This window comes from Eimeria maxima, genomic scaffold, assembly GCF_000499605.1.
Source record: "Eimeria maxima Weybridge genomic scaffold, Emw_scaff1264, whole genome shotgun sequence".
Lineage (NCBI taxonomy): Eukaryota > Apicomplexa > Conoidasida > Eucoccidiorida > Eimeriidae > Eimeria > Eimeria maxima.
In genome coordinates, this window is record NW_013564263.1 from 1 (window position 1) to 10,111 (window position 10,111).

At 53.1% G+C, this 10,111-nt stretch overlaps 2 protein-coding genes across 2 annotated transcripts; both read left to right on the forward strand.

Moving 5' to 3' along the window:
* Nucleotides 1–181: 181 nt before the first annotated feature.
* Nucleotides 182–649, forward strand: EMWEY_00050770 (hypothetical protein; the record flags this gene model as incomplete). The annotated part of the gene is made up of 2 exons (XM_013479645.1): nt 182–237; nt 410–649. Coding segments are annotated over 2 exons (296 nt in total), but the record flags the coding sequence as incomplete, so codon positions are not given.
* A 1,843-nt stretch (nt 650–2,492) lies between these two features.
* Nucleotides 2,493–9,423, forward strand: EMWEY_00050780 (hypothetical protein; the record flags this gene model as incomplete). The annotated part of the gene is made up of 9 exons (XM_013479646.1): nt 2,493–3,063; nt 3,257–5,279; nt 5,396–5,861; nt 6,023–6,371; nt 6,808–6,918; nt 7,233–7,413; nt 8,044–8,353; nt 8,512–8,914; nt 9,314–9,423. 9 exons carry the CDS (start codon nt 2,493–2,495, stop codon nt 9,421–9,423), a joined length of 4,524 nt encoding a protein of 1,507 aa, XP_013335100.1.
* Between the last annotated feature and the right edge of the window lie 688 nt (nt 9,424–10,111).

Here is a 10,111-nt window from a genome sequence, read left to right on the forward strand (position 1 = left end):
TATATATTATATATATAATGCATTTCTCGTCGGTTGATGCGCCTTTTTTGTTTATTTCTATACTTATATGTATGCATTTTTCTATATAAATATGCGTATATGTGTGTGCCTGTAGTGCCGTTTTGGGCCCGTTGCTTCAGTCGGGTTAAGCGTTTACGCCTTAGGTTTTGCGTGTTCTCAGGTTGGCCTTACATCCTCTCATCTGATGGCCCTCTTGCTGCATACACAAGTGATTATGTGAGCTCCTACTGAGACTGCGGCTGCTGGCCCTTCTACCGTTGCTGGTACTGCCGGGTCCGCTGCTGCTAAGACAGCCGGTCCTGCTGCTTGTGCCTTTCACTTCTTTGCTTTTGCTTCCAACTTTGGATTCACATGTTTGAGGTGTATTTTGAGTTGCATTGTTTGTCAGGGGGTGTATGGGCTGCTTCTACAGCAGTCTGTTCTGGGGTTCAGGTGGGTTACGGGGACGGAGGCTTTCTGCAAGATCCCTTTCGACGCATTGGACAAGAATAATTCATCAAACAGCCATACCTCTCATCCTCTGCTACCTGAGAAGGAGCAACCTCACGAGCATCAACCGCAGCAGCAAGAACTCCACCAGGTGGAGCAGTTGAGGCTGCAGCAGCAGCAGGTTTCTGGGAGGATGTAAGACATGAATTAGCCACTTGGCTTCTCTGAGACTTTCACACACTACAGTTAAAATACATAAATTGTACATACGCGTACGTTTCAAATATATTCATTGCAGGCGAAAGGCGGCCTGCACACAGAGGGTATTCATACACCTCAATTATTTTTTCCTCAGTTTTTTGTTCTATCTTAATCGCCGTATAGGTAGGCGAGAAAAAGATGATGTGTGTAGGAGTTGTTTGCACATCTGAGGACCTGCATATTTGAGAATCTTTTGCTGTGCGTGCAACTCACGAACGGACAAAAGGGCTTTACACGGAGATTGTTCGTCTTTTAATGGGAGCCCTAACGAATGTTAAATCCAGCCCGTCATTCTGGAGACTGTATGCAACCTTATAACCAAATGGGCTTGGGTCCCGGAAGTCTCCTTGGTGGCTTCTGCATCATGCAGCTGCAGCACCCTGGATTTGCGATCTATGTTTTAGCGGGATGGTGGGCACTGGCATGCAGATCCTTACTGAGTCCGCACGGCTTTAGAGTTCAGCTTCTATGAATGGTACGGTAGAAAGTGGAGGTTCGAAACGGGATAGACTGGGAATGCTCATGATCCCCATGGGCCCTAGGTCGTCTGCACTTGTGGGGAAATGGCGATGAGGCCAATGCTTAACGGATGAAACAGGCAAACGAGCAGACAACGTAAATTCATACTTAAGACGATGGTAAGTAAACGGGGGCAAGCGTCACATAGAGCAGCAGCATAACACCGATAGGCCGCCGCAGGGAAGGAAGATGAAAGAGATAAGCACTGAAATGCAGTAGCAGTAGCAGGACAGAAGTGGGATCCTGGGAGACAAGAAGGCTAACGAGAAGAGAGGTGAAGACAGGGGGGATGCAGTGCAGTGCCATCAGCAGCAGAGCAGCACCAACCTGAGACACTGGACGACGAAAAAAGAACACGCCGACAATGTTTGCAACTGCTTCATGTGAATAGTTTCTCTTGCTAACTATATCTACTAGAAGCAAAACATCAGAAGCCAATTCGATGCATGTACACCTCCGAGTAGATATAACAACGCAACGCTACGCCAGCGCGCTCGAGGATTCAGGGTTTAGGTCTAGGGCTTAGGGTTTACGGCTCAACTTGAAGCCGGCAGAATATATGAATTCGCTAGTCTCTGAAGGTTTCAGAATTTATGGATTACAGCTTAGGTGTATCCGCCCAAATCGGGATGTTCACTGCCACACGGCTTCGAACCAAAGGTCCCAAGCACTAGACCCCTGGTCCTAAACCATCAGCTTTAATCCCCAAACTTCATAGATCCTAAACCTGGATTTTATACTTTATTTCTTAGGCTGACGACTTTTTATGCAGCTCTAGCCAGTCTACTGCCCAGTCCACTCCACAAGAGAGGAGGTAGGGGGCCCTGGGGCCCTCGCTCAAGTTCCTGTTGCTGCTGCTGTTTCTTCTGCTATTCCTGGAGCAGCAGTAACTGCTGCTCCTTTTCTTGCCTCCTCCTATGTTGTTGTTCCATTGTCAGCAGGAAGTGGCCGGAGCCCAGGCTATGCCATTCATGGGCACGGTAATCAGCGCGCTTTGGGTTTAGAATATTGGCTTTCGTGTTCCTGGCCCAATCGGTTCTTCAGGGGCAACCCCACTTCGCCTTTATGTAAGATAGAGCACAATCAGCAGACACTGCGACAGCGGCAACAGCGGCTGCGGCAGCTCTCGCCACGAAAGCCGCGGCAAGTAGTTTTGCGTCGGCTGCAAGAGCAGCAGCCGCAACAGCGGCGGCAGCAACAGCAACGGCGCACCAGCATGAGCATCTTTACAGCTAATACCGGTCGAGGCAACAAGGACGCCAATGCTGGCGGAGTCCCGCCGGACTCGAGGAGTGGGCGCCTCGAGGGCCTCTCCCTCGGACCCGCGCAGCAACAACAGCAGTAACAGTAGCAATGGCTTCAATCTCAGTAACACGCGCCATATCTTGGATTACCTCTACCCTGAAGAGTGCCCAGCAGCAGCAACAGCAGCAGCTGCTGCAGCGGCTGCTGCTGCTGCAGCAAGTCGCCCCCCCTTTGCCAGGACAGAGCCGACCCTGTGTGTCTTCAAGACTCAGAGTCTCAATCAAGCTTCCATATGGAGCAGCAGGAGCAGTGGAAGCAAAGCTAGCGAGGCAACGGCGGTGGGAGCAGAAGTTGCAGGAGATGAGGCACCAACTGCACCCGAAGCAACCGCGGCTCCTGCTGCAGACGAGAGCAACAGGAGAAACAGAAGGAGTAGAATCCTAGCCGCAACAGCAGCAGCCCGCAGGAGGCAGCACCAGCAGCTTTTTCTGAAGGGAGGTTGCAGCAGCTGGATCGATAACATGCACGCGGAGTTTTTCTTCCTGTCTTATCCCCTCGATGCCCAAGTTTCCCTCCAGCTGCCCCCAGGTTTCAAACACTAGAGCGTAAACCATAAACCCTAAGTATTTCTGAAGGCCGTGATATTCTTTCCCATATCAGCCTACTCTCCTCCAGTGTGTTGAGGTTCTAGGTTTTATGTTTTGGGGCTAAGGGGTCCGGAATTAGGCTATAAGTTGTGAAACCTTGCAGTTTGGGTTTGGGGTCTTGTGTGCTGCTGCAGACTGTTTTTCAGTTGTCGGCTCGGTGCTGCCATTGCTGCTGCCTACCGTCAGTTGCCTTTCTGTCGCCGGTAACACAGCAGCGAAGGCAGCAGCACCACCAAGGGGACGGTGCTTACAGAACCTACCGATTCATCTCCTGCAGAGCAATACCAGCATCACTTCGGGAGCTTCCGCGTTCAGAAGCAGCAGCAGTAGCGACGTTCTGTGGATCTCTGAACGCAGCTGGCTGCTGCAGCAGAAGCGGCAGAGCAGCAACAACTGCATTCTTCTGGGGCAGTTAGTGCGGGGATCGCAGCAGCAGTCGCACCAGCAACAACAGCCAGTTACGGACTTACCGCCGGAAGTAGAGGAGAGCACGAAGCTGTTGCTGGTGCTACCGCCTCATCTTCAAAGGCAGGTACCGTTGCTGCTGTTGCAGCTTGCCTCCAGCCTTCGGGCGCTCCAGCAGCAGGCGTCTGCTGTAGAGGCTGAGTTGCTGCTGCGGCAACAGCAGCATGTCCAAGAACAACAGTGCCCGGGCAGTAGCAGTGCCAGCAGCAGCGGCAGTTGGCTGTGTGCGGCAATGCTCAATAACCCTGATGACATCTTTCCTTACAACGCTTGGCAGCAGCAGCAACAACAGGGACAGCATGGCTTTACGTTGGGTTCGCTGGGGATGCCGTTTTGCTGCTGCTTTCTACCAGGAGGGACGAGAAGGGGTAGAGGCTGCGGTAGCAGCAGCTGCTGCTGCAGCTTCTGCCACTTGGAAAACTGCCGCGTGGGGATTGAGGAGGTTGACAGCGATACAGAAGACGGTGAAGCAGCAACAGTAACACCAGCGGCAAGACAAGGAGCTGTTGTGGCAGCTGCTAGTGACAGCGCCGCCGTTGGCGTACACACCGGCGATGCCGTAACAACAGCTGCAGCTGAAACAGCAGTTTCGGCTGCTACCGAACACAACGGGGGCTGGGATGGCAGTAACGATGCAACAGCCGCTCCAGACAACGAGAAAACAGGCAATCGGCAGGACATTAAAGCAGCAGCAGCCGCAACAGAAACCACAACAGAAGCAGCGCCAGCAACATCAGCAGTAAAGATAGCAACGACAACAGCAGCAGGGGAGACACCAGCAATGGCAGAAGTAAATCAGGGAGCCGACGCGGATGAGGAATGGGAGCTGGATAACGCTTTAGAAGATGCTTTAGAGAGTGTTGTAGCGGATGCTGCCGCCGAAGAAGCCACGGCAGCAGCAACGGAAACAGCGACGCCAGTAGCAGCAACTGCAAACAATGGTGCTGAGGACTATGCGCTTTTCGCACTGCCTGACTCCCCTGAAACCCCTGCAGCAACAACAACAGCAGCGGCAACGCCCAGAATGCCTGCTGTTACATCAGAGGCCCATTCGATGCAACGTGACGGTTACAATCAGGGTGGGCGCCGTTCGGCAGTACAGCAGCAGCAACAGCACCGACAGCCTTCAGTGCAGCAAGCAACGGGAGATTTAGATCAAGAATTTGAATTCGACGATGTGGATGTAGACGACCCACACGCTGCCGCTGCAGCTGGTGCTGAGCGCCACCCACAACGGCAACAGCAGCAACTTCACGGAATGCGGACGCATTCTCTGGGAGTTGCTGGAGAAGGAGCTGTAGCCGCTGGAGCAGGAGCGTCAGTTGCTGCAGGGGTGCCTCGAGGGCCACCTGGTGCAGCAGCGGCAGAAGCCGAGGCGGTGGCAGCAGCAGCTGCTGCAACAGCAGAGAACGCATTTGTCCAAGGCATGCTGTGGGGTGAACTTCCAGGAAGCAGCAGCTTTGTGCTGGCCCAGGGTTTTGCCGCTCTGGCGTGGAAGGAAAGCGACGCAGTAGGAGGAGCAGCAGGTGAAACAACAGCAGATGGAGCAGCGGAGCACCTAGAAGGGGGCCGCGATCCAGAGAGGCAGCGAGAAAGGGCAGCAGCGGCGGCAGCAGCAGCAGCGGAAGAGGAAGCAGCAACGCGTAGAGATCTTTTGGCGGAGTTGGAGAGGAGTGCGACAGCCGCTGTACAGTGAGCCGTGTAAATCCCTGACGGAGAGCCCTAATCCGTGAACCCCGCTAAAGGTCGACCCTCTCTTCACTGACTCTGAACTTATTGTTTGTCGTGTTCTTTCTGCGTTTCTGCAGCAACAAGTCGGGCGTGCAGCAGCAGCAGCAGCTGGCTCTTTCGTTTAGGGAGACGCAAGTACTGCTCCATCAGCAGCAAGGGCAACGGTTTTTGCTGTTGCTTCTGGCGACGCCTTCTGTGTGCTATCTGAGCCCATTTTCAACTGTCATTGCCCCCAGCATTGGCGCCGCCGCTGCTTCTCAGCGACCGCAACCGCAAGTACTCCTCCAGCTGCCGCAGCAACAGCAGCAGCAGCGGCTGCTGCGGCTCCAAGACGGGATCGACCGGCGCAGACGGCATTCTGCCCTTCAAAACGATAGCAGTAGCAGTGATCGGGACCGCTGCTCAGGCCTGGTCTTCGAGTGGGCCAGTATATGGGCAGCAAAGCTGCAACAGCAGCGGCTGGTGCAGCGACGACAGCAGCTTCTGCGCTGCTTTTTTCTCGACCTTAATGATAGCTCTGCTTCAATGGCCGCGAGCATGGAGGTGTGCATTTGATGTTGAGGGTCTAGGGTTTAGATGCAAGTTCTAGGGTTTAGGGCAAGTCACGGACACAAATGTGCTGCATTGTTGAATTGCACTCTCCATTCCTCTTGCCATCCAAGGAATATGCGTGTGCTTGCACTGCTACGGTGCTGTTGATACAGTTGGGTCATGAGGAGGGAGAAGATTTGGCGGGGACTCCCCTAGGAGCGGGCGGCGGAGGCGGAGCCAGTGGGCTCAAGGTAGGGGCCGGTGGCCCGGGTGTGGGGAGCGAAGTAGCAGCAGCCGCAGCAGCAACAGCAGAAGGAACTGGCCCAAGCAGGGCTCAGTTGCAGAAGATGCGGAGGCGAGCCAAGCAAGAGGTGCTAAAGATTGACAAACAGAGGAGAATTGAATTGGTGAAGCAGGGGAAAAGCGCGTATGAACTCAGGGCCTTAGCTGCAGCAGAAGTAAGACGCGTCGCTGCAGTAGCTCGTGCTACTGCCGCTGCTACTGCTAGAGTTCCTCGGTCTGGTGATGTTAGTGCTGCTTTGCGTTGCTGTTCCCGTTGCTGCTTTCGTTTTCGTTACAGCTTCTGCTGCTGCTGTGGGTAGTGGTGCTGAGGCTATTTCTCCGTTGGTCTGGCTGCCTCTGTTGCTGCTGTTTACTGCCTTCGGAGCTTTGTTGATGTGGATATTTCTCGTTAACCCCTTTGTGCGTTCCCTCCTGAAATTTCGTGAATGGATGTATTGCATTTCCAGTCTTGTTTGCTTGGGCAACGTTCTTTCCACCAGTGTATATCCATTGGCATTAGCTTGTGCACCTAAGCCCTAAATGCATTTTTATGGAGTTGCATGCGTTATGTGGTGTAGGCGTTTGGGTTATAAGGCGGTGTGTTGTGGGGTGAATATGTTTTGGGGTAATGCTTGAGTTGAGGGTGTGTTTGTGGTTGTGGGGTTTGTCTTGAAAGGCAGCCAGAAATATCTCCTCCTTTCCCTTGAGTTTCTGCTGCAGGACCTCCGGCGGGAATTTCACATGCGGAATCCGCTGCAAGAATTCCTGCTGACTGCAGCAGAGTTTGGTGGAGGGGCTCAGACGCAGCTGCTGCGCCACTTGAATGTCTCTTTCGATGGGGACTACGCAAAAAGGCAAATTCACCAACGCGAATTCACACAAACGGCTAGAGGCAAGTCTCCACCCACATACTCTCTCTGCCATGTGCTATTTGTGCTGTTGCCAGTAGGCTTGGTGCCTTTCCTGCTGCCCTTGCTCGTGTAGCAGTTGCTACACCGAACCTCTGCTCATACTGGTGGTGCGCAGCAGCCTGTCCTGCTCCGACGGTTTCCACTGTTTCTTCTCCTCTTACTGCCTCGGTTCGTGCTACTGCTGCTGCAGGGGGGGCTCCGCTGCTGCATGCGAAAACGGCGCTGCAGCTGTACGGGGCGTCTCCGGTGGCTGGGCGTCGGGCGCGGGTTGCGATGTTTCGATTTCATCGTCCGGATTTGCGGATGTCTTTCGCGAATATTTCAAGGAAACGGTCTTCGGCTAATAATGCAGACAGACCGTGGATTGTCTTGTGAGTGCCCCTTCAGCAGTCTGCTTCTGCCTGTTTCCTCCCCTTTTCGTGTATCCGTGAACCTTTGCTCTGTCTGCCCTACTCCTCACTTGTTTTCGTTGGCACCGTGGGGTCGGTCTTTGTCCTGTTTGTCTTTCTCCTTCATGTTGTCCTTAGCCTTGCTCTCTCGGTTTCTGTACACGCTTGCCTGTCTTCGATCTGTTTCCTGTTTTTTGTCTGCCTCCGCCCCTTCTTGCTCCCTCTGTTGTCCTCGCCTTCCCTCCCTGTGCCATGTCCTGTGCTCCTTCGGCCCCCTGACGAGTCCGTTCTGTTTTTCCTATTTAGTGGCATCTGTATCCAGGCCCTTTTTGCTCTTTTCCGCGACACTTGTGGTCTCATTTGATGTGCCCTGGCTCAATTGCGTCTGGCTTTCTGTGGACCAGCTAGCATGGCGTTATTTAAGTTGATCTTGTGTGTCCGTCGTTGATTTTGTTGCTTCTCAGCCTGTTGTGTGCAACGTTGATGTTGTTGCTTCTCGTTGTGTTGTTTTCAGTTTGTGTACTGATTTACAGTGATTTCATTCGCCGTTTTCGCACTTTCTTCACTCCAATTTGCGTCTTTCATTTTCTCCGATGTCTACTGCATCCGCAGGCCACCTTTCAGCAGCGAGGTGTTGCGGCGCAACGCGGAGTCAGTGGCCTTTGGGGGATCTTCAGGTTTTGAGGATTCTTCCTCTTCTGCGCAGCACCCAAGTGTCTGTTTCCACGATGCTGGTGATTTGACGCTGAGCGATGACTGCCCTTTTGTCGTATTCGAGCACACGGAACAGCAGCCCTTCATCATTAATAACGCTGGCATGGCCATCCGAATCCGCCGATATGTCCGGCCGCTGCAGGCTACACACGCCGGCAGCAGCAGCAGCAATGAAGATGCAATACGCAGAGAGGAAGAAAGACTCCAGGTACACCCCAGGGGCGCCACATCCTGCTGCGGGGTTTGCGGCTGCTTCTAGCGTGATGCTGATGCTGCGGCAGCTGCGCCTTTTCTTACGGCTGCTATTGCGTTTTACGATGACGTCGGCCTCCCTTCCCACTATTACGGCTGCTGTTGCTGATGCAGGGGTCTCTAGGTACTTTCGGAGGTTTGCGTTTGGTGGAACGAAACGAAAAGGCGCCTACAATTTTTGGGACATACATTCCTCTTGAACCAGGCACGTCTCGTGTGCAACTGCTGCTGCTACTACATTTGTCGGATGCTCTGCCTGATGTGGGAGCAGCTTGCGCCATTGCTGCTTGGGCGGTTTCCTGTGTCATCGCCCTATCCGCTGCAGTGCAGCAACTGCTCCTGCTGATGCTGCTGTGCAGGAGAGGGGCAGGCAGTGGTGGACTGTCCTCTGTTTACGGCCCTGTTGTTCCCGCATCCTCAAAACCCAATGTCGCCTCTGAAGGAGGAGGGCCGCTTCAACGACCCCCGAAGAGGCGATTTCCTTCTCATCCGCAGAAAGACGAAAGACGGATGGAAAGTTAGTCTGCTGTTCATACTCTGACGGACAGACGCTGCTCAGATCACCGAACAGAAGTTGCATGCAACCAGCGGCGCATATTCGTGGGCAGGGCAGCGAAAGCCCAGCATACTCTCGAATAGGCGTTTCCCGTTCCGTGTATCTGCTTCGATATCTTAACAGACGCTGAACCAACATAAAAACGCTGTGTTGGACACACCACTGAGCACGATACACGAGTACAGCATGCCATACAACTCTCCTCGAGCAGCTGAGACACGTCAAAAGCATTCAACACCAATGCTTGTGCGGTTGATACACTAAACAGGCGCCCAGTTCTGTCACTCATTCACATCCGAATCAACAAGCGGATGAAGTCTAACATCATTTGTGTTGTATTGTGCGCTCCTGCTGGTGCAGCACTTCTTGAGGCCTATGGTGTTTCCACCGCAAGCCATTTCTGCCTACCCGACTTGCTTCAGCAGCTACAGCAGCAGCAACAGCAGAGCAACCGTGTTGGGGAGCGCTGAGAACTGCTGTATATACACCGTAGGGCAGCTGCAGCCTAAGGTCGAGGTGCCTGCACCACAATCGAAGAAGCTGCTGGATGACCGCAAACTCCAGTCAAAGGCCTGGGCCTTGAGGTGTGATGACACCCATTCCATATTCTTTTCTTCACCTTGTCCGTTTGTGTGTATTTCCATCGTTCCTTGCCTTTGTCGGTGTTTCACGGTCTCTTCCCTTCGTTCCTTTTTTCTTTTTGTTCCTCTCACTCCTCTGTCTGTAACCCTTTGTCATCGTGTCTGTCTGTCCAGCTTCCTGGGTGTCTCCTCGCCTCTCTCTTCCACATCATGCGGTCACCACATGTCTCGCCTTGTTTTCCTTCTGTCTACCTTTGTCTCCCCCTATCTGCGCTGGCCCTAGTGTGCCTGTGTGCCTTTGGGTTTATGCCTACAATTGTGGCTAAGCTCCGCTACCCTGTCCTTCCGCTTTCTACTTTCGCCTTGTTATTTCCCTCTCTGTTTGTGATGTGTGTTTCCTCTCTGCTGTGTTATTTTCCGGTTCTTCGTTTGTACTTGCCGTATGTTGCCGATGTAATTCAAACTGCCCCTACGCAGATGGGTGCCCGTGCATCTGCGTTGGTGTTCTGTTCTATCTGTCCCCGTTAGCAGATGAATGAATATGTGCAGTATATATATATATATATATATATATATA